The 22,858-nt window shown below is 51.7% G+C and overlaps 2 protein-coding genes across 9 annotated transcripts; one reads left to right on the top strand and one right to left on the bottom strand.

The window, feature by feature from the left end:
• Nucleotides 1-1,853: 1,853 nt before the first annotated feature.
• PLSCR3 (phospholipid scramblase 3) lies at nt 1,854-7,276 on the top strand. Of its 5 annotated transcripts, none has more exons than XM_045824469.1 (8): nt 1,854-1,932; nt 2,147-2,328; nt 2,609-2,844; nt 2,940-2,982; nt 3,084-3,304; nt 3,567-3,728; nt 6,222-6,383; nt 6,544-7,276. In XM_045824469.1, exons 2-8 carry the CDS (start codon nt 2,322-2,324, stop codon nt 6,598-6,600), a joined length of 888 nt encoding a protein of 295 aa, XP_045680425.1. In that variant the 5' UTR covers nt 1,854-1,932; nt 2,147-2,321; the 3' UTR covers nt 6,601-7,276. The 5 variants fall into 5 exon arrangements, with proteins under 5 accessions (XP_045680425.1, XP_045680427.1, XP_045680426.1 ...); XM_045824471.1 differs by having other exon boundaries at nt 1,876-1,932; nt 2,271-2,328; XM_045824470.1 differs by having other exon boundaries at nt 1,892-1,932; nt 2,143-2,328.
• On the bottom strand, nt 7,231-19,186 carry TNK1 (tyrosine kinase non receptor 1). Of its 4 annotated transcripts, XM_045824468.1 has the most exons (13): nt 18,493-18,600; nt 17,216-17,380; nt 16,971-17,041; nt 16,659-16,850; nt 16,389-16,544; nt 15,987-16,270; nt 15,441-15,714; nt 9,715-9,809; nt 9,231-9,395; nt 8,909-8,988; nt 8,254-8,534; nt 8,075-8,170; nt 7,231-7,990 (listed from the first exon to the last, which is right to left on the bottom strand). In XM_045824468.1, the coding sequence occupies exons 1-13, from the start codon at nt 18,497-18,499 to the stop codon at nt 7,877-7,879; spliced, it is 1,980 nt and encodes a 659-aa protein (XP_045680424.1). In that variant the 5' UTR covers nt 18,500-18,600; the 3' UTR covers nt 7,231-7,876. The 4 variants fall into 4 exon arrangements, with proteins under 4 accessions (XP_045680424.1, XP_045680422.1, XP_045680423.1 ...); XM_045824466.1 differs by lacking the exon at nt 18,493-18,600 and adding an exon at nt 19,129-19,186 and having other exon boundaries at nt 7,231-8,170; XM_045824467.1 differs by lacking the exon at nt 18,493-18,600 and adding an exon at nt 19,041-19,126 and having other exon boundaries at nt 7,231-8,170.
• Nucleotides 19,187-22,858: the final 3,672 nt, after the last annotated feature.

The raw sequence follows: 22,858 nt of genomic DNA, 5'->3' as shown, positions 1-22,858 counted from the left end.
TCTTCACTTAAACGCTCTTCGCTCAGAAGTTTCTAAGTCTTAATCTTTGACCTCCTTTAAGTTTATACTTAACTATCACCTTCCTGGTGAAGCCTTCCTAATCCATGCTCTATTTTATTTTATGTATTTATTTTTTAAGATTTTTATTTATTTGTTTTTAGAGAGGGGAAGGCAGGGAGAAAGAGAGAAAGAGAAACATCATTGTGTGGTTGCCTCTCACATGGCCCCCACTGGGGACCTGGCCGGCCACCCAGGCATGTGCCTTGACTGGGAATCAAACCAGCGACCCCCTGGTTTGGAGTCTGTGCTCAATCCACTGAGCTACAGCAGCCAGGCCTTTATTTTATTTTTGAAAAGATTTTGTTTATTTATTTTTAGAGTGAGGGGAAGGGAGGGAGAAAGAAAGGGAGAGAAACATTGATGTGTGGTTGCTTCTTGAATGCCCCCAACTGGGGACCCAGCCCACAACCCAGGCATGTGCCCTGACTGGGAATCAAACCAGTGATCCTGTGGTTTGCAGGCCAGCACTCAATCCACTGAGCCGCACCAGCCAGGGCTCCCCATGTTTATCTTGATGAGTTTCTCCTTCATCTGCCTGATCAATAGGCAGGCACTTGAGGTCATCCTTGACTTTTTTGCCATCACATCTCATCCCCAAACAAGTTTTGTTTTTCAAGAATTATTTATTTATTCTTAGAGAGAAAGGAAGGGAGGGAGAAAGAGAAGGAGAGACACATGAATGTGTGAGAGAAACATTGATTGGTTGCATCTTGCACATGCCCCACTAGGGACCTGGCTGCAGCCCAGACACATTCCCTAACAGGAAGGCAATTGAACCAGCGACCTTTTGCTTTGTGGTACAACACCCAACCAACTGAGCCACACAGGTCAGGGCTCCAAACAAGTTCTAGATTGTCTAAATATCTCCAAAATCTGCCACTTCAATCTGTCTGCCCCAGTACCCTGTCCCCCAGACTACTGCCAACAACCCAGCCTGGCTCTCCCTGTTGTTCTCCACATTGCAGTTTTAACGGTGTTTCTAAAGCAAAACTAGACCTTAAACTTTCCTTAATTACATATGGTCTTAAAAATCTTTCAGTGGGCTCCCTGATGCCCTTGGGACCAAGTCCCAACTCCAACAGGCCATCTGTGCGCATAAGCTGGCCTCCCTCTCTAAACTCATCTCTTGCCATTCAGCCTATAAGCCCCCAAGGCACAGGACTCCCTCACACCTGCAGCCCCTGCCTAGGACCTAAAAGAAGGGACTCCTTTTGGGGTAAGCCTTTCCTGCTAACTGTGCTGCCTCTTCTGGTCTCCCTGAATCTAACATCCTGCACACTCACAACTGACACTATGTGACTGCCTGTCACTGGCGTGACCTGGCACGCCCGAAGTAACTACTGTTATTGCAAGGTATCTATATGGGTCACTGCAGCGTCAGGGAGAAGAGACAGCGAGGGAGCTCCAGGGAGGTAGAAAGGGAGCCAGGAACTAGTTCTAGAGTCCAATGAATGAATGTGAAGGGTGTTCCGCTAAGTCAGCGAGGCCCGAATCGCCCGTGGGAGAAGGAGCCTGGGGTCCGAGCGGTGCCAATTGCCCTCGCTTTCTATCAAGGGCCGTTGAGCACTGAGCGTACGCAGACGTGGCGGGGGTAGCAGGGATAGGTCTCAGCCGGCTGCCCAAGCCGGGAGAGCTTCCTTTCTGGCCCTCGGCAGTCAAACGGAAGAGGCGGGGACGCCAACCAAGCAAAGGAGCCCGAGCTCCTGTGTCCGCCGCCAGGCTGGAGAGTCGGCATCCTTTCTGCGCAAGCGCGGCTCCGAAGCCAGGGGTGGGGCCTAGATTGTCAAAGGGGCGGGGTGACATCTGGGCCCGCCTCCACTAGCTCTTGTGAGCCTCCGAGCGCTGGGCACCCCACTACTCTAGGGGCTTCAGGTGAGCTGCGGGGCGCAGAAGGGTCAGGACACCTCCCTCGAGGTCGGGCCGTCGGTCTGATTGCGGGTCCATCTGTCCTGCCAATTGCCAACAGCCGCCTCCGCGGAGAATGGGAGAACAAAGGGAGGGGGCGGTTCTGGAAACCCCAGAGGGAATCCAGGGTCCCAGGTACTCTGCCCCGACTGCTGACACTTTCGGTTTCTCCCCGAGTCAGAAAGGTGCCGCCCAAAAGACCCTGGGTGGGCGCCGGGCGCAGCTGTCTCTTCGCGTTTTCCTGTCCGTCTTTGTGTCTGTCTCTGTGTCTGTCTGGCTGTCTCCGAGCTTGCCTCCACTTCTAGAACTAAGCGCTTCCGGGACACCCACAACCCACGAGCTCCCATCCCTTCCCAATGGCAGGTAAGTAGACGCAAGGCTGAGGGTCTCCGTTATCCCTTCCCCACGGACTTGGGAGCTGGGTGTCGAACGCATCCTCTGGGAATGCGCTCGGACTGGCTGGGTGGGGCCCCTCCCTTCCTCCCAGGAAGCCTCCGCCCTGCTTCTCAGACCCACCTTTTTCTGTCTGTTCTTGCCACAGTTCCACCCCCCCCCTCCCCCGCAGCCTCGCGATCTCCCACAGGCTAAAGGGAAGGGGATATGGCCACAGGTCTCTTTCTTATCTACCCTTGTCCCCCCACAGGATACTTGCCCCCCAAAGGCTATACCCCTTCGCCCCCTCCTCCCTACCCTGTGACTGCTGGGTACTCAGAGGCAGCACAGCATCCTGGGCCAGGGCAGGCGCCATTGCCCGCCCACGTGCCTGCCCCAGCTCCTGGCTTCGCTCTCTTCCCCTCGCCTGGCCCCAGTGCCCCGGGGCCTGCTGCCCCCCTCTTGCCACTGCCAGGGGTGCCTTCTGGCCTCGAATTCTTGGTGCAGGTGAGTAGGACGTGGGGAGGGAGGAGCGACAGGGAGGGGACCAAAGCGTGCAGGCCTGCCAGCTGAGGTGGGCGTGGCCCTTACTCCCTTTCCAGATTGATCAGATCTTAATTCACCAGAAGGCTGAACGAGTGGAAAGTGAGTGGAAGGACGAGTAGGTTGGGCCTTGTGACGGGGGCAGAGATAGTGGGTTCTTGGGCAGGCGCTGGTGCCTGAGCCTCCCTGTCACCCCTTGGCAGCGCTCCTAGGCTGGGAGACAAGTAACCGGTATGAACTGCGCTCAGGGGCCGGACAGCCCCTGGGTCAGGCAGCTGAAGAGAGCAACTGCTGTGCCCGTCTGTGCTGTGGCGCCCGCCGGCCCCTTCGTGTCCGTCTGGTGGACCCCGGGGACAGAGAGGTGCTGCGCCTGCTCCGCCCACTCCACTGTGGCTGCAGCTGCTGCCCCTGTGGCCTCCAGGAGGTGGGCGGAGAGGGGTGGGTCAGGGAGAGGGTCGGGTAGGGAGCAGGCAGTAATGCGGAGGACCAATGATGGAGCATCACAAGCATGAGGCCTGGGAGTGAACAGGTAGCATTGGAGGTCTAGTGAGGGGGATAACGTGGTCTACTGAAAGAGATCTTTGGAAGAGGTCTTTTGAGGATACACAGGAGACAGAGCTGGAATGGTGAGAGCTTGGGCTAGGGTGCCCTGACTCAGCAGTAACCCTATCTGCCTCCCACTTCAGATGGAAGTACAGTCTCCACCTGGCACCACCATTGGCCACGTGCTCCAGACCTGGCATCCCTTCCTCCCCAAGTTCTCCATTCAGGATGCAGATCGCCATACGGTCCTGCGAGTGGTGGGGCCCTGCTCAACCTGTGGTTGCGGCACAGATACCAACTTCGAGGTATCGGGAATGAGGGGAAATTCCTGGGAACTTCATAAATCAAGATGGCAGCTTCTACCAGGCAGGATGGCCAACACCACTAAGGTCAAGACACTCCTACCACATTTCCAGCGTTCCTCCATTCAGAAATAGGATGGCTCCATGGTGTTACGAAAACATGACAGAGGGTTGCATCTGGATTGTTAAATGTTATTTGTTACCTGCAGCCCTGTGTTGAGGGGGGGCATAATCTAAGGCCAGGCTGGATTTAGGGTGAAGGATGATTATTGAGTCTGCTGTGGGCTGGACCATTGTAGCTGCTGTGCATGAGTCTATGAGCTCAGGCCCTGGAGCAAGCACTAAAGTATTAACACCCTGTGGCTTGTTTGCCAACCTAGAACTCCAAATGGCCCCTCCAACCTGGAATCCAGGTGATATCCTTCACACCATGTATTCCTGTCACCAGCGTAGAGCCTGGAGAACTCAAGTGGTGACAGTTTCAGGGTGAGGCCTGCGAAGCACCTTTGCTCTTCGAAGATGAAGGCACTTCACAGACCCTTGAATTCTTTAAGGGATGATTGCCTATGCAGATAAGGGAGAAACAACAGGTATAATCCAGTAGATTTTCCAAGTTATCTGATGAGGTGTCCTACTTATGGTTACTTTTAAAAATTGAGTCACCTTTCCCTGGCCAGGTGGCTTAGTTGGTTGGAGTGTTGTCTCATGCACCAAAAGGTTGTGGGTTCAATCTCTGGTCAGGGTGTGTACAGAAGGCAACGGATCCATGTTTCTCTCTCATGTCAATGTTTCTTTTTCTCTCCTCCTGCTTCCTCTCTCTCTAAAATCAATAAATACATCCTAGGTGAGGGTTAAAAACAAAACAACAAAACTGAGCCCTGACTGGTGTGGCTCAGCTGGTTGGGCACTGTCCCATAAAGCAGAAGTTCGCCAGTTCAGTTCTTGGTCTGGGCACATGCCTGGGTTGTGGGTTCTGTCGCCAAATGGGACATGTGCAAGGGGCAAATGATTCATGTTTCTCACATTGATGTTTCTCTCCCTCTCTTTCTCCCCCCTATTCTCTCTAAAAACAAATAAAATGTTTTTAAGAAAATTGAGTCCCTTTAGCAGCTGAGGGGAGATTCTGACAGAAACTGATTGGGAAAGAGACAACTCGATGATTTCTATTTTAAGATTTTTTTTTTTAATTTTTAGAGAGGGGAAGGGAGGGAGAAAGAGAGGGAGAGAAACGTCAATGTGTGTCACCTCACACACCTGTCACTGGGGACCTGGCCTGCAAACCAGGCATATGCCCTGACTGGGAATTGAACTAGCAACCCTTTGGTTTGCAGGCTGGTGCTCAGTCCACTGAGCCACGCCAGTCATGGCCTACTTGGTGACTTCTAATGGGAATGTGTGAACTGTGGGGTTCTCAGGGCCAGTCTCCCTTGTATATAATTATGGATGGTCCATATTTGGGACCATACTCTTGGAACCACAGGGTTGGCTGGGAGAGACCCTGGAGAGACCCTGCCCAGCTTGGGACTAGTCTGCAAGAAGTGCCTCGAAGGTATAGGACAGTGAGGGAAAGGGTTGAGAAGAACAGAGAAGGAAATCACATTAGTTCTAGTCACTGGAGAATGAACATAGGAAAAGGACCAGGGAGTCACTGTGAATTACTACCTACATCAGCAGGGACTATTGCTGTTGGGCTCAGAAAATTCAGTGGAAAGACCCTTGCACAGGCCCCTACCAGGGACAGAACCCACAACCCAGTATGTGCTGAGACCAAGAACTGAACTGGTGACCTTTTGCTTTGCAGGACAGCACCCAGACAGCTGAACCACACTGGTCAGGGATCAATTTGTTTTTTCACCCTCACCCAAGGATATGTTTATTGATTTTAGAGAGAGAGGAAGGGAGAAAGAAAGAGAGAAACATAAACTCTTGGAGGCTGCTAATTGCTGCCTTCTCCCCCCAAAAGGTGGGCTTAGATCCCCTCTAGTGGAGGCCTGTGTGAGTGCTGGACAGAGTCCTCACTCCTTTGCAGAGGAAAGACACCCTTTGGGCAGACATAGCCTTCTAGGAGCCTGGTTGGCTGATAGGGTACAGCCAGGGTTTTAGCAGCCTTCCTTGCCCTTTTGGCCAAGCTACTTTGTGCAGGGCACAAACTGTACCAAATGTGGGTGGCAGGGATGTTGGCAATGAAAATAAACCTAGCAACCAGCCTATGGTTGTTGGTTGCGACTAAGAAGATAAGGGAGATAATGCTGGCCCTTCAAGAGGAACAGATCTAAGTCTGAATCCTTATTTTTGCTATATACTTCACAGTGTGCCCAAAGGTGACTCAGTTTCCCCAGAAGTCACATGGAAACCCAAGGCTGTTGGGAGGATTCACTGAATATAGAGCCAGCACAGTTCATACAGGCTGACAGTGGGAGTGAGATTGGAGATAGGCAAGAGCAGTTCATCTGTTCCAACTGGGTCTTATCTTCTTCCCTCTCCCCTTCCCGACAGGTGAAGACCCTGGATGAGTCCCGCAGTGTGGGCCGCATCAGCAAGCAGTGGGGGGGGCTGCTCCAAGAAGCCCTCACGGATGCGGATGACTTTGGCTTGCAGTTCCCGCTGGATCTGGATGTGAAAGTGAAGGCTGTACTGCTGGGAGCCACATTCCTCATTGTGAGTTTGCTCCCACTGGAGGCTTTTTGCACTCCCTGGTCTCCTGCTAGGAGAGGCTCAGGTACAGACTTTATGGGGGGCTGTAGCTCTAGACCTGGGTTGCAGTGGCTGAGCCAGGCTGGCCCAGCCTCATCTCCTATTGACAGTACCCTCTCCTCAGGACTACATGTTCTTCGAGAAGCGAGGAGGCACTGGGCCCTCTGCCATCACCAGTTAGACGTTGCCTCAGGGTGAGGAGACTATCACCGCAACCAGAATCCAAGATGGTCACCTGGCCTGGCCTGGCCCTTCCTCAGAGGCAGCCTGTTTCCTCCATGTACACTACAGGGGACAAACAGGAATGCCTAAGAGGCTGGGGGCCATGGTGCCCTACCCCTACCCTATTCCCCTGGCCTCCTTCACCTGTGGCCCCCACAGAAGGGTATGTATGAGAGCCCTTCCCCCGCTACCTCTCACCACTGTCTCTGGCAATCCCTCAGCAGAAGGCATATCAGCATATTGGCTTTCAGACTTTCCCTACTCACTTCCTCCTACCCACTTCTGGGACCTCTGCTCTGGTTTTTGGAATCCAAGGCTGTGGGGTTTCACAAAGGAAGCTGGGGTGGAGAGCGTAAGCAGCACCAAAGATGGCTGATATGGTCATCCTTTGCCGTGTCAGCTTGACCACTTAGTTCAGCCTCAGACCGTGGCACTCAGAGGGGGTCCCCACATCCCCAGCAACAGCTCTAGGGCCTAGGCCCCAGCGCTGACCTCCTCTTCCCTGTGGGCCTTTCTCATAGCTGGTGCTTGCTGCAGCTTCTTCTGCCTTACTTAACCATCCCTCCTTCCATGTTCCTACAAAGGAGGCTGCATCTTTGTATGTTATATTCATATAAACTTTGTAACTTTTTGGATACTGGAAGATATATGTAATGGGAGAGGGTAGAAGAAAGAGTTGGTGTGGGAAGAAACAAAAGGAAATGTGGCAGCTGGGCGGGGTGGGGGCTGCCCATCTCGTGACCCACGCCACCAGGATCAAGTGTCCATGAGTCCATAGGAGCAACTTTCATCACCCATGATGTCCCTGGCCCAAGCCCATATGGCTGCTTCCATCCTCCAGGGTGGCCCACTGTGGTGGCTGGTGGCAGTTCAGGATGGCTGTCCCCCTGGTTCCATATGGCCACTCGATCATTCTCTGTAGCAAGCAGAAGCTTCCCATGGGTATGGTGTGCAGCAGCTCTGTTCCTCCAAGTCCTCCTCTTGGTTGGAAATGTGGTGGGCAGGTGAACCAGGTCCTTCTCTGACCCAGCCAAGGGAGCTTGAGCCTTCAGAGGCCAAGGGTAGGAGGAAACACTCATCAGGGCCCGACCCTGGGGGCTCCTCCTGTACCTGCCCATAGCAGGCACTCTTCAGGCGGGAGAGTATGCCCTTGGAGGACCTTGTTCTGGTTCTGCTTGGTCCCACACGGTCAGGCCCATGGTGCATGCTGGTGTCCACGTCTAAGGGAGCAGAGCTCAGGGCTGAGCCAGGACATAGCGACTGGCTGCTGAGAGGTCCCACTGGTAATGCTCCAAGATGCGCCGGCAGTCGGCTCTGGACCGGCTACTCAGGTGGAAGAGCTGGTCTACCTGTGGAAACAGGAGGAAGGGCAGCTGACTGCCAGAGAACAGGGACAGGAGAGGTGGGAACCCAAGAGAAGGGTCTGGCTTTACCTTAAGGTTCTGGATGGCAGAAACTACATCTCCCCCAGTGGCTCTTAGTGCCACTTGGCACTCCTGGTGGGTGACTCCATGTACACTCAGTTCCACCTGCAGGGGGACAAAGCCTCACTTAGGCTCCTACCTAAGCTTGTGACCCCTTATGGACACCGGGCCACTCAGGGAGACCTCACCTCCATAACCCTCTTCTGCAACTTGGGATCGGGAACAGTGGCTTTGCTGGCTCTGGGCGCTTCCAAGAGGTGATTGTGTTGGGGTTCTCTTTTGGGCCAAGAAGGCTGCTCCCTGGGGGCCTGGCTGAGCTGAAAAGAGCTGGAGGCAAAGGGAGGGCGAGGTAGCAGGCCTGGGGGTCTCTGGGGTGCACCTCTGGCATGTCGAAGTTCAGGTGGGCTCGAACCACCCCCTGTGGGGCAGGGGCCCAGGGACAGAACAGATTCCAGACTCTTGGAAATGCCTGCACAGTTTGGGGGGGGGACACAAAACAAAACTTGAGAGGAAGCCCAGATGCTGGGTTCTGTCTTCCCATTTCCTGTCTGTGCTATCTTCAGGTGGTCCTTGTGTTAGGTGGGACAATAAGACAGGTGTGCATAACAGACACCCAGGCGTAGGCTTGAGGACCCAAAGAACTGAGTGCATGGGGAAATGCTGTTCAGTGGAGAAGGCAGATCTTTAAGACAGCTGGGATGGATGTCAACAGGCAGAATGAGTCGGGGGAATAAGTCACGTGGGGAAATCATAGATGTAAAGGCATGGATTCAAAGCAGGGGACAGAACTGGAGGGTTGCTCTTGATCTCGGAGAACCTGGGGCCCTGCCTCCCATCAGTCACCTTTTATCCTCTGCAGGGGCATGTTCCTTCTCTGACCCTTTGCTGGAGGTAGCTCCCGAAGCTTTGCCTTTGGTCTGACCCTGTTGGAGAGTGATCCAGTTCATTGTCCACCCCAGCCCCTCAACACTTATCAATGTCCCCTCCCAAAGAATCCCTGGGGCTCCCCGGCTGACTGAAACCCAGTGTGGAAGCTCCACCTGAAAGGCAAGTCCAGCCTCCCCGCTTCTTCCTGGACCCACCCCAAGCTTCTCTTCCAGAGCAGTTGCTGAACTTGGTTGGTTCCCCCAGCCCAGCTCTGTCCTCCACTCTTTCAGGTCCTCACCCATCGGTGCTTCCTCGGCGTTGCTCTCCCCAGGCAGGGGATCCTTTATGGACCGGACAGGTGGCTGGGGAGCCTTTCAAGTCTGCCAGTGTCACTGCTGAGGCTGGGAAGCTGCCCACTTTCAATGTGCGACTGTTCTGGCCCTTCCAGGTTGTGGAGCTGGGGCTATGGGAAGAAGCACTTGTGATAGGGATGAGAGCAAGGTGGGAGTGGAGGCCAGGCTCCTGCCCGCATTCAGCTTACAAGTTGTGTGCCACAGAGCTACATCTGCCTGGAGGAAGGAAAGCCTTTTTCTCCCTAACACAATAGGGCTCTATGGGCCCATGGTGGCTCCAGCCTGGAGGCCAGGCCTGGTGGAGTTCTCAGGGCCCAATGAGGAAAGGAGGGAATGAAGCAGAGGATCACAGTTGAAGGAGCTGGGGAGAAGCAGAAAGGAAACAGTCAGGCAGGTTGGGAGGATTCATAGGGAACATGAGGCCCTCACCTGCCCTCAATGATAGTGATGGGATCACCAGGCTCCATCCTCAGAGCACCTGGCTCCGTGACGTCCCTCACGCAATGCCCCTCAGGAGGCCAGGCCTGTAGAGACAGGAAGAAAGGGTGGTTGCACTTGTGCTCTGAGTCAGAAGGGTATCATGGAGCTGGTGAGAAAGGAGACTCCTTTTTATGTACCCACTCAACAGGGTCAAATCCATACCAGGTGTGTCCTCTGTCCTGGGCCCAGGGTGGCACTATCCCTGCCCCCCAATTATATAGTCCAGTTAGGGAGGACAGACCTGGATTCCATGCCAAGCTGAACACAATCCAGGGGTCAGAGAGCAACAAAAGGGGTGGGGTGGGGGCCTATCTCTTCCTAGGGAGATCAAGTGGAGCATTATCCTATATATTGCTTTTATGCCATACCCAGGACTGTCACATCCACCTCCCAAGCACCTCTGCAAATGTTCCATTTCTCTCCAGCTCCACTGTCTTGACCCTCATTCAGACCTTTTCATATCACTTCCACTTCACAGCCATTGTCTCCTACCTGGTCTTCCCATCTTCAGTATCACCCCTTTAATCCACTCCTGCACCAAGCCAGAGTGATACAGTATGTAAGTTGCCTTGTTACTTCCCTGCTCAAAACTCTTCCATGGTTCCCAGGTGCCCTCAGAGTAAAGACTAAACTCCTTTAACAGTAAGAGTATAGGCTTCCAGTCAAGACGACAACATAGGTAAATGCAGTACTTGCATCTTCCCACAACCACATAAAAAATACAACTAAACTACAGAACAACCATCATTCAGTACCACCTGAAATCTAGCTGTGTGCAAGTCCTACAACTAAGATTATAAAGAAGCCACAGTGAGACTGGTAGGAGGGGCACAGAAGTGGAATGGGCTGGTCCCATGCCAACTTAAGGCAAATAAAAATTAGTGGTGGTATCTTGGCTGGAGGTCCCCCTTGCGGAGCGAGTGGTCCCAGCTCCACACTAGGCCTCCCACCTCAGGGTTCCAGTGCCAGGAAGAGAAGTCCCCATACCTTCTGGCTGTGGAAACCAGCAGGTATTATGGCTTGGTGAGCTGGAGGACCTCTGGAGTTCCAGACAGTTCCTCTTAAAGGTCCTGTGCAGACTTACTTGGATTCACTCATTTTGAGCTCCAACGCTGGAGCAGCAGCTTGAAAAACACCAGGGACATACAGGGAAGGAATGAAGTGTCTAATATCAGCACAAGAGCTAGAGGGGCAGCTTTCTCCCAGATAGAAATACTGGAAGAGGCCATTGTTCCTTTTCTGAGCCTTTCCCCCACAGACCTGGCAGAAGGTCAATACATATGAGTCTCCATCAACCTGGCTACCACTGTTTGCCCCACCCTGGTGATTTCCTGAGATCACACCCCATCATCTTTTGGGCCCACTCAAGTTGTTTCCAGTGGCTTATCCATACAAAAGGCCTGTCTTAGCTCATGCTTCAGACTTTCCTAAAATCTCTCAAACAAGTAACATCTGACCTTCATGTGCCCCATACTTCTCATTAAGTAATCCCAGGCCCAGCACAGGTGGCAGTTGGCCTTGATTTGCAGCATGGCCTCTTCTAGGCATCTCTAAACCCAGCACAGGTAGCAGCCATTTACAGATCACTTTGTAGCTCATGCCAGGTGGCCTCAGGCAGAACGCAAGCAGTAGCTGACTTTGGCCTGCATCTCCTGGGAGGCCCCAGAGCCAGCACACTTGGCTTCAGACCATTTTGAGGCACCATGCAACCACCTCCACAAGTGACACACTCAAAGGGCAGACTCAGGGGGCACCAGACCCCCACTGATGTAAGTTCTGATCTGTGGGGTAGACCCCTGCGTAGCTGATCCTCCACAGTGGTTGAAGCCAAACCTTGCAGTTGATCGACCTGGCAGTAAATTCTTTCAACAGCAATCAAACCTTAACTACAACACACAGGAAGGGGCAGGCACACCTGGAGTGCCCAGCTCGGGTGAATGGGGAGGCTGTGCCACTGGACCCTACAGGACACCTACTACATTAGGCCACTCTATCAAGCCCCAGAGATGCAGCAGTTCTACCTAATACATAGAAACAAACACAGGAGGCTGCTAAGATGAGGAGACAGAAACGTGGCCCAAATGAAAGAACAGAACAAAACTCCAGAAAAAGAGCTAAACACAATGGAGACAAGGAATCTAGTAGATGCAGAGTTCAAAACACTGTTTCTAAGGATGCTCAATGAACTTAGGGAAAGAGTAGATGAACTTAGAGTGTACTTTAACAGCATAAAAAAGGGCATGGAAACTGTAAAAAAGAAACAGTCAAAAATGAAGGATACACTAACTGAAATGAATAACTTACAGGGAATCAAAGGTAGAGTAGACGAGGCCAAGGATCAAAACAGTGACTTGGAATATAAGGAAGCAAAAAAGACCTAATCAGTACAGCAGAAAGAGCCCCACACATCTTGGTCATGGATCAGCCCCTCATGCTCTCCTTTGCAAATGGTCTCTGTGGCCTATTCCTGCTACCCATGATTGCACACTGAGGCCCACCAGGAGTAGCCACCAAGGTTTCCACCAGTCCCCAAGCAAGAGCATAGCAGCCATCCCCTCCAGTGCCTCGATCATGGCTACCAGCAACTAATACTGGTGCCGCCTGTGCTCCACTTTTAGTAACAGCTCCTGCGAAAGTGCCAAGTACCCTGGGGAAGACATCCCCCACCACCCAGTCTCCCCAAAGCTGACCTAGGTCATTGGTTGGTGAGCTTCTTTTTGCGGGGGGGGGGGTGGAATTCCACTCTCCTGTTCATGGTCAGTGTTTGAATCCCCAAAGCACTCAAAATCCCCCTAGGACTCCAGCAGCATGATCACCTGGGACCTGGCTTGGGAAGCCATCTGGCAGTCAGCCTGGCAAAGTCAACCCTGGGCCTCCACCTGAATGGCTACCACCAGACTTCCAGAGGCACTAGGCTCTTTTGAGCCCCTCTCCATACCCCTCCTTCTCTACCCCTTACCCCCAACTCATCCCACCCCATAGCCTAGGCAGGCTGCAACAAGCAGAAGTGGCTGGGTATTTTTTATATCAAAACAGCCTAACACCAAAAAGGAAGTCAAGAGAACCCTGTTCTTTACTACCTAAGCCACACATGAGCCTTCCTGACACAGCATAACTGTGTGCTTTCCACCAAGTGGAAAATAAACGACAAGCAGTCAGCAGCATCCCTGATGGTACTCCTGAGCTGTGTGAAGAAAGAAAGAAAAAAAAGAAAAGAAAAAAGAAAAGAAAAGAAAGAAAGAGGGAGGGACAACTTCAAGCATACCTACATTCACATCATGGGGGTGCCAGAAGGAGAAGAGGGAGAGTAAGAAATTGAAAACCTAATTTAAAAAATAATGAGGGAAAACTTCCCTAATCTGGTGAAGGAAATAGACATACAAGTCCAGGAAGCACAGAGAATCCCAAACAAGATGAACCCAAAGAGGCCCACATGAAAACACATTGTAATTAAAATGCGAGCCCTGACTAGTGTGGCTCAGTTGGTTTGGCATCATCCTGCAAAGTGAAAGGTCACTGGTTTGATTCCCAGCCAGGGCACATGCCTAGGTTGCAGGTTTGTTCCCTGATCTGGGTATGTATGAGAGGCAACTGATTGATGTTTCTCTCCCCTTCTCTCTCCCTCCTTTCTCCTCTCTAAAAATAAATACATAAATAAATAATTAAAATGCAGGTTAAAGACAAAAGAGAGAACCTTAAAAGCAGCAAGAGAAAAGCAGTTAGCTACAAAGGAGTTCCCATAAGACTGTCAGCTGATTTCTCAACAGAAATTTTGCAGGCTGGAAAGGATTGGCAAGAAATACTTAAAGTGATGAAAAGCAAGGACCTACAACCAAGATTACTGTACTCAACAAAGCTATCATTTAGAATGGAAATACATATAAAGAGCTTCACAGACAAAACACACACACACACACACACACACACACACACACAAACTAAAGGAGTTCATCACTACCAAACCAGCATTACATGAAATATTAAAGGGTCTTCTTGAAGAACAAGAATAAGGTTTTTAAAATAAGAACAACAATCTGGCTGTTGCAGCTCAGGGGATTGAGCACTGGCCTACAAACCAAATGGTTGCCAGTTCGATTCCCAGTCAGGGCACATGCCTGGATTGCAGGCCAGGTCCCAGGTTGGGGGGTACATGAGAAGCAACCACACATTGATGTTTCTCTCCCTCTCTTTCTCTCTCCCTTACCTCTTTCTAAAAATAAGTAAGTAAAATCTTTAAAAAATTTTTTAAAAATAAAATAGCCATAAATACATATCTATCAATATTTGAATCTAAAAAACACAATAAATAAATAAGCAGAGCAGAAACAGACTAACATGCAGAGAACATTTTGAAGGCCAGATAGGAGAGGGGTTGGGAGGTTGGGGGGTTGGGGGTTGGATAAAAAAGGTGAAGGGGTTAAGAATTACAAATTAGGCCCTGGTGGACTGGGTGCTGGCCTGTGAACCAAAGGGTCACCAGTTCAATCCCCAGTCAGGGCACATGCCTTGTGAGCCAGGTCCCCAGTGGGGGTTGAGTGAGTGGCAACCACACATTGGTGTTTCTCCCTCCCTTCCTGTCTCTTTAAAAATAAATAATAAATTTTTTAAATCTTAAAAAAAAAAAGAAGTACAAATTGGTAGTAACAGAAGGGTTAAGGGGGTATAAAGTACTGCATAGGGAATATAGTCAATAATATTCCAATAACTAGCAGGGGCGTCCAATCCATGGCCCATGGGCTGAATGCAGCCCAGGATGGCTATGAACGCATCCCAACAAAAAATTGTAAATTTACTTAAAACCTGTTTTTTGCTTATCAGTTTTTGTTAGTGTTTGTGAATTTAATGTGTGGCCCAAGACAAGTTATCCAGTGTGGCCCAGAGATGCCAAAAGGTTGGACACCCCTGAGTCAGATGGGTATGAGATTTATTGGGATGATCACTCAGTAAGTTATATAATGTCTAATCACTGGGGTGCACACCTGAAACTAATATAATACTGTATGTCAACTGTATTGAAAAATAAAAAATGATTTTAAAAGTTTCAAAAAACAAAACAAAATAGTGGAGTGCAGTGCTTTAGGGAATAGCTCTGAAGTCAGATAGACTGGTTCAGATCCCAGCTGTTCCTCTTAGGCAAGTCCCCTAAACTGTCAGTGCCTCAACTTTGTGATCTGTAAAGTCAAGATCACAATGACCTTGCTGGGTTGTTGTGAGAATCAAATGAATGAACATGCATAAGGGTACATGTAAGACACTTAGTACAGTATCTTACACAGATCAAGTGCTCTATATGTTAACTCTGGTTATTTATCATGCCTTGCAAATACCTCCATGGGGCAGCTCCTGAGTACCTCCACTGCCTTTGTTACCTGTACTACCCCTACCATGCTGAAACACTCCTCTGCCTGTCAAACACCCACAGCAAACTACTCTACTGCTCTCTGCTCTGTACTCCTCCTTCTCTGGCCCAGCTTCAGCCTGCAGCCCTTCAGCCTACATCTGTGTAGCCCCAAACTGCTCCCCAGGGCTCTTAGCATCCTGCAGGTAGGGGCTGAATCTGTTCTGTCCTAGACCCCAGCCCAGGAGTCAGTATTGTTAGTCTTGTGCATGGAACCCTAGGAGAGAAGATGAGGGGAAGAGAGACTGAGTGTATCTGGGGAGGCAAGGGTTCCCACCTCTTGGATCAGCTCCTCCAGGCAGGAGAAGCTAGGCCGATCAGCAGGGTCGAGGGCCCAGCAGTGCAAGGCAAGGGCGTAGAGAGCCCTGGAGCAGAGAGGAGGCCTAGGCAGCCGGGCTTGGTCCTTCTCCAGCCGCTGCAGGATGAGGTAGGGCGGGACCCAGGCCCAGGGCTCCTTGCCCCCAGAGAACATCTCCCACAACGTCACCCCAAACATCCACACGTCCGAGGCAGAAGAGAAGGCCCCCTGGCGAAGGCTCTCTGGAGCACACCTGGGGAAGTGGAGATGAAGGGGGCTGGATCTGTGCCCCTCCGAGGTCCCCTGTGCTCTCATCTGCCCCTGAACATGGCCCCTGTGCTCTCATCGTCCTCAGAAGTCCTCCTTTCCAAGGCCTTCCAGACCCACGCACTCCTTTGGGCCCAGTGTCCCTCAGAGGAACAGTTCCCTCCACACTCCTTCAGCTAGCTACTGCATGCCAGATCACCACCCTCCCAGCCACCTTCGGAGACCTATGCCCCCAGGCCCAGCCCTTACCACCCTTACCAGGCATAGGGGATGGGGCGGGGCCCACCCATAATGTAACGGCCCAGGGCACCGCCCAGTGGCCGCATCAGCCCAAAGTCAGCCACTTTGATCGTGCACGGTGAAGCTAGCAACAAGTTGCGTGTAGCAAGGTCCCGGTGCACCAGTCCGCGGGACCCCAGGTACACCATGGCTCCCGCCAACTGCCGCAGGAAGAGGCACAGCAGGACTACAGGCAGCGGGGGTGAAGGGGCCGGCGCGGTCAAGCGCGCGTGCAGGGAGCCCAGTGGTGCCAGTTCCATAACCTACAGGAGCACAACGCCTCATGAGCGATGGTCCGGCCCCACGGGCCTCTGGCCACCCACTCTCCTGTCTCACTTCAGCCCCGGGGCTGTCCCAGGAGCCAGGGTCAGGCCTGCTCACCATTTGCAGAGGCTGGCCCAGTACGAGTCCATGCAGATGCAGCAAGTGTGGGTGCTCCAAGTTCATCATGACAGACACCTCTCGAAGGAAGTCCCTCAGCTCTGTGCCTACCGGACCTTTGGGAGCCACCCGGAGGGACTTGATAGCCACCGGGACCTAGGGGTGGGGGAGGTACCATCAGACACCCTAGGGAACAGCTATCCCAGGGTCAGAGCAGGGCTTGCAGCTGACCCAGGTACCCACAACGAAGTAGGCTCCGTGAGTACTCACAGTCTGACCGCTAGGCAGTGTCCACAGCCCACGGTGCACCACGCCAAAGCAGCCGGAGCCCAACAGCTCCCCCCTGCTCACAGCACCATCTGGGATCAGACACTTTAGTCCCCCCTCTGGCTCAGGGAGGAATGAAGGGCTGTCTGAGGGTGGGGTGGTCTCCTTCTGCTCAGGAGCAAACCCCCCAAGGATCTGAAACAGCAGTGAGAAATCAAGTGTGTGGAACCCTGCATACCCCTTCCACTCAGCTCAGCCCATTCCCCAGCCTAAGCTAGCCCTTTAAACCTCTCACCCCCACCCCTAAACACATACCTTGTAGACCCAGTTCTTAGGCTTATTTCCAGAACGGTGCCTCTTCACAGCTTCAGCCAGTCTGCGCTGGGCTGGGGGAGGCCAGAATTAGAGGGCTGGAGTAGTATGAGGGGAGGGGTGGACACGATGCAAGGAATTTAAAGGCAAGAAGAGGGCTGGTATGTGGAAGAGGGAGTGGGGGAGGCGTGTAGCAGCTAACAGGTTGTAGGAGGAGAGACTAGGGCCTTGGGACAGAACTCCCTCACCAGGCCTGCCCATGCCAATGCCATCCAGGTCCTCAGGTCTCACATAGTCGAAGTGCTCTGGCCGGGTAACATTCAGCTTCTCAAGTATGGATGGGTAGAACTGGGCCAGCTGGATGTCCCGGAGTAGCCTCAGCAGCCACAGGGAACCTGCCTTCGGGAGCATGTCTAGAGAAAGAACTCCGACTCCTCAGGATAATGGTATACTCTCCTCCAGACACACAGCCCAGGGTAGGCACCTGAGACACTCAGATACCAGAGATGTGGTTCCCAGGTCCCCCCTCAACCATCAGAAGAAACACTCAGGAAGAAGGAGAGACACATCAGAGAGAGCCAGGTATCCTGCCACTCACACAGACAAACTTCAGGAGAAATGCTCCCCATACCCAATCCTGAGGTCTTCTACCATTTTCACCACTGAGAAACCTGCCCTCCTTCGCACCTGAGATTTTAGCACCATAGATTTGAGGTATGTTGCCCTGACCACTCTTTAAAAAAAAAAGATTTTATTTATTTATTTTTAGGGAGAGGGGAGGGAGGGAGAAAGCAAGGGAGAAAAACATTAATGTGTGGTTGCCTTTCGTGTGCCCCCCACTGGATACTTGGCCCAAAACCCAGGCATTTGCCATGATTGGGAATTACACTGGTGACCCCTTGGTTTGCAGGTGGGGGCTTGATCTACTAAGCCACACCAACGAGGGCCCCTGCTCACTCTTGAGATATTATGGCACAATGCCCCTGTACTCTTAGGACACCTAGAGACACTACCCTTTCAGATCTGAGATACCCTAGTGCACACACTTGCACACACCTGAGACACCTTATATATATGTGGGACATTTTGATCTACCATATATATACCAGAGATGCCCAGATATGCTAACTACACCATACCTCAGACATACAGATACAGACAAACATGTGTGCACAAACACACAAAGGCACACTGCCTCCCACACCCAGATGCACTGCTATACACACACATACACTGACACATACAGATACGCAAAAGATCCATGTCAGATACTGACACACAAAAGATGCCTGAGACACCCAGATGTGTCCTCTCACTTCTGAGATGGTCCAGTGTGCTGCCATAAACTACCTGGCTTACTGCCACATACCCTCTTACATACCTGTACTTGAGACAGGGCAGTTCACTGCCCTCTAAATACATTGCCCCAAGGGTCTGAGACACCAAGGTCCACAGAAACACACACAGCACAGAAGGCACTGAGGAACAGCGTGCACATACACCTGAGTTCTGCAGGTACACTTACCCCTCATGCCGGAGACAGTCAGGTAACTGCCTCTTTACACAGGAGGCAGCAACATTTAAAATCAAATCAGGCATTTGTGGTTTAAGTTCAGGTACTGCCCACGGTCACCTCAAGTCCAGGTAGGGAGCCCCGCCTGCACACCTGAGTCACTCGGTCTAACTTAGCTTCAAGGCAACTAACTCCATCAGCCTTTATGAAATAAGGCTCTAGGCGCTCTGGGTGGCGGCTGCCTGCGCAGCCTGCACAACTCTTCCTTACATGCACCTGGATTCTACCCCCCCCCCACACACACCCACACACTTAGTCAAGTCCAGAGAAGGCGGAGGACCACAAGCTGGGGCCCATTTGGAAACACAGAGGTGGGCTTGGAACTGGGCACGGGCAGGGGCGGGGGAGGAGAAAGCCCAGGACCCTGGGCTGTCAGGACCGCTTGCAAAGTGGGAAGAGGAAAGCAGGAGAAGGGGGGACAGGAGGAAAAGCTCCCGCAGAAGGAAAGGACCGAGGAGGGAAGGGCAGAAGAAGGGGGGTGGGGCAGACAAGCTCAGCACCTGGGGAGACACCCCAAGCGATAGCTTCTCCGCCACCTGCGCCAGCTGCAGCTCCAACCCCGGCGCTTCAGCTTCCCAGGACCCTCACCTGGCAAAGGCGGAAGCCGCGGCTACAGGGCCTCCCGAGCTGCCGGACTAAATCCCGAGAAGGGCGGAGCCTGAGGCCCGCGAAGGGCGGGACCTGGCAGCTGGCCAGAGCTGGCCTGCGCCGCTCCCCAAGTCCCCCAGTGAGCAATGGTGAGGGTTACAAGGGCGGTTGTCGGCCTCTCCCTCTGCCAGCTCAGAGGCTGAGCAATCTCCCTTCTGTCCTTTGCTTGCCTTCCGTCACACTCTCTCCACCTTCTCCCCCTCTTTCCAGCCTTCTCCAAAGAACTTTTCACCGCTCCCCAGAATTTCTCCTTTGTGCTGTCCCCCACACCCCCTCTCACCAAATCCTCACCCCTCTCACCAGAGCCCCACCCCTTAAATGAATAAGCATCTGATGGAGCTATCCTGCCCCGGCACTAGGAAGATAAGGCTAAACAGGCCTTAGTCCCTGACCCCTAGAGCTCCCCAGCACTCTAATGGAGAAAGCTGGCAGCACAGGATGTTTTGAAACGAAGCCAGGGCAGAAAAGTGCTGATAGTGGTACAGAAAGTCAGCCCCCCTTCTAGACAGAGTCCAAGATTCAAGCCATTTTCCTTTTCCCAGCTCTGAAGTTCAGGACCTCTTCTGGAGCTCCCCAGAGTGAAACCCATGGGAAGTCTTGTATGTGTGTGTGTTGGGGTGGAGGCAGAGCTTCTCAGGGGCTCTTCAGCCCCATCCCAGCTTGGTACCTAGTCTTGTGGTCAAAGGCAGGACTCCAACCCTGGCCGGGTGGCTCAGTTCCTTGGAGCGTCGTCCCCTATACCAAAAAAGGTTGTGGGTTCAATCCCAGTCAGGGCACATACCTGGGTTGGGAATTTGATCTCCAGTTGGGGAGTGTACGGATCAACGTTTCCTTCTCACACAGATGTTACTCCCCCCCACACACACACTTTCTCTCTCTCTAAATCAATAAGTATACCCTCAGGTGAACATTTAAAAAAAAAAGTAAAAGGCAGCATTCCATGCATCAGGACACCCCTCCCCAGCACGGGCACCTCCTGGCCTCATTCTGGTATAACCTCCCTCTCCCCATGTCACCTCTGCTGACCCCCAGGGCTCTGTGCATTGCTACTTGGCCTGTGGCTGCAGGGACATAGCCCAAGACCTTGATGAAGGCTTTGAGAAGGAACATGCTCTCTTTCTTTCCCTCAGGGGTTCTCAGGAAGCCACCAGTCTTAGGACATCTTTTCTGTCTTCTGTCCTAAGGCAGGATTTGTGAGCATAGCAGCTATAGTCCTCAGAGTCCCTTGGAAGGAAAAGCCCCACCCCATCTTGCTACACTCGGGATCTTCCAGCATTGATGGGAAAAATCTTAATAGTTCACAGTTCCACCTGTACAGTCTTCTTGCCAATTCTCTTCCCTCGAACTAGGCCAGCTCATCACACCGTAATTGCTCCCTCCATATCAGTCATCCCTGATATACGGTGGGCTCCACAGGGTCAGGGCTGAGTCTGTCTTGTTCATCTTGTGTTCTAGGTACCTGGGACAGTGTAGGCATATAATAAGTGCAATGAATATTTTGAAAAAGCCTGCTTAGTGTAATTGTTATTTCTTTGTAGCTGATCTCTTTTCTCCCTGCTTTTAGAATATTAGTGTTCTATAGTTCTATTACTAAGTATCTAGGTATGGATTCTTTCCTATTTATTCCTCTCAATATGTTGTGTTTCTATATCTATGAATTTGCATCTTTCATCAGTTTTGGAAAATTCTCAGTATCTCTTCAACTATTCTTTTCTCCATTTTTTATGTTCTTTCCTTTGGGGACTCTGATTAGAAGTATGCTAGACCTTTCCATTCTGTCCTCCGTGCCTTTTAACCTCTCTTCCATGTTTCCATTCTTTTTGTCGGCATGATGCAGTCCAGGTAACTCTTCGCCTCCATCTTCTAGTTCACCAATTACCTCTTTGGCTATGTCAGATGTGCTGTTGAACCCACATACCACGAGGTGTTTTTTTTCCCCCCTGTTGTTATAGTCATATGAACATTGCTTTCTGTGATCACAGTACTTTATTGAGGTATAACTTCCATTTAGTAACACATACAGATTTAACTGTATAGATTAAAGCATTTCAAGAAATATACACATCTGTGAATGCAGATAAAGACCCAGAAAGCCCAGAAAGTTACCTTGTGCCCATTTGCAGTCAATCCCATTCCCCAGAGGCAACTACTGTAACAGGGTGCAGCCTAGAGGGGGGCCCCAAATAGGGATTTGGAATGGGGTCCAGAACTCAGGGCGTCTAGGAAATACTAGGATGTCCTCACTGCCCCCCCCACAGGTGTGGGTTGGTGGAAGGGACAAATGGAGCAGGGCCACTGAGAGCTGTTTTGCATAGCAGCAGCCTTGAAGCTAACCTCTGGTGTGGTTATTTAACATATCTATAACCTTTAACTAGTTGCATAGATATGTTAAATAACTGTGCCCCTGCTCTGAGCCAGGGGAATGGAAATAACTTCCCCACCAAGACCTAACTGGGGGCAGGTCCCCTGAGTTACAGCGCCTGCGTGGAAGCTTGGAGAAGACTGACTCCATGACATGGGGCCACACCTGCCCAGATCCACGATGGCAGCCCAGTAAAGCTGAAAGGATATGAGAGTGCTGGCAAGTGTGGCCAATTGTGGGAGGAGTTGGAAATGAGGCTGCAGAGGAAGATTGGCACGGGGATTTAAACCCAGATGTGGCAGCCATTGGAGAGAGAGGATCACTTGGCTTTGCCAGAGTGGGGACTCCCGCAGCCATTGTGTAGAGAAGACCTCGAGGCTGGGGCAGAGGAGGGGAGAACCACGCAGTTTTGGATGAGTGGAGACTCCTGCAGCCATTGCTCAGGGAGAGAACCACGCAGCTTTGCCAGAGTGGGGACCCCCGCAACTTTAGTAGGGGTAACCACCACCTGGCTTTAGCAGAGATCCCGGCAACACAGCTGATGGTGCCGGGAACCAGGGGAGGCCTACCAGCTGAGATGGAGTACTGGGAAGAACCAGGGGCTGCCTGAGCCGCAGACTTCTAGTTCTTTTCCTGAGATACGATACCCCAGACTGGGCAAAGGGGGAAGGAAGGACTGTGTGTGTTTGTGGGTGTTTTAAGGGACTTTGGGATTTTGATGAAGACATTAGGTCACTACTTTAAGTCTGTATAGCATTAAATAAACATTTTCTTTCCTTTTCACGAATGTCTGGCATTGAGAAATGTCTTTCCTATAAGGTGGCAGACATAACAAACCTTGGGGTTCCTTTTGGGTAATAGTATATCGGTCCCCCTTGCCCCCGCCTTGTGTTCAGTAACACTACTATTCTGATTTCTGAAACACACAGATCACTTTTGTCTGCTCTTGATCTTATCAGTGGAGTTAGTGTTTATTATTTGCATTTAGCTTCTTTCATTCAACACGTGTTTTAATTCTTTTTTTAACTTTATTTTTATTGTTGGCACTATTACAGGGGGGTGTTTCCATTTCCCCCCTCCCCCTTGCCCACCTTCATCCAGTCTCTGCTCTCCCTTCCATCTGGCCATCACCACACTGCTGTCTGTGTCCATGGGTCATGCATGTATGTTCTTTGGCTGATCCCTTCACCTTCTTTCATCCAGTCCCCCTTCCCCCTCCCCTGTGACAACTATCAGTCTGTTCCATGTGTCCATGTCTTTGTTTCTATTTTGTTCATTGGTTTTACCCCACACATTTTTTAAAATGTA

The sequence above is a fragment of the Phyllostomus hastatus genome, unplaced genomic scaffold (assembly GCF_019186645.2).
Source record: "Phyllostomus hastatus isolate PE091 unplaced genomic scaffold, TTU_PhHast_1.1 phas_scaffold_55, whole genome shotgun sequence".
Taxonomy (NCBI): Eukaryota; Metazoa; Chordata; class Mammalia; order Chiroptera; family Phyllostomidae; genus Phyllostomus; species Phyllostomus hastatus.
The sequence above is the reverse complement of the archived record's forward strand: the minus strand, read 5'-3'. Positions and strand labels throughout refer to the sequence as shown.

Coding starts and splice junctions, on each gene's coding strand:
- PLSCR3 (XM_045824469.1), top strand. Junction 3,729..6,221: donor GCACAGATACCAACTTCGAG/GTATCGGGAATG, acceptor CCTTCCCGACAG/GTGAAGACCCTGGATGAGTC. Junction 6,384..6,543: donor TGGGAGCCACATTCCTCATT/GTGAGTTTGCTC, acceptor CCCTCTCCTCAG/GACTACATGTTCTTCGAGAA.
- TNK1 (XM_045824464.1), bottom strand. Junction 15,715..15,986: donor CGCCCCATCCCCTATGCCTG/GTAAGGGTGGTA, acceptor CCACTTCCCCAG/GTGTGCTCCAGAGAGCCTTC. Junction 8,171..8,253: donor TGCAGAAGAGGGTTATGGAG/GTGAGGTCTCCC, acceptor GTCCCCCTGCAG/GTGGAACTGAGTGTACATGG.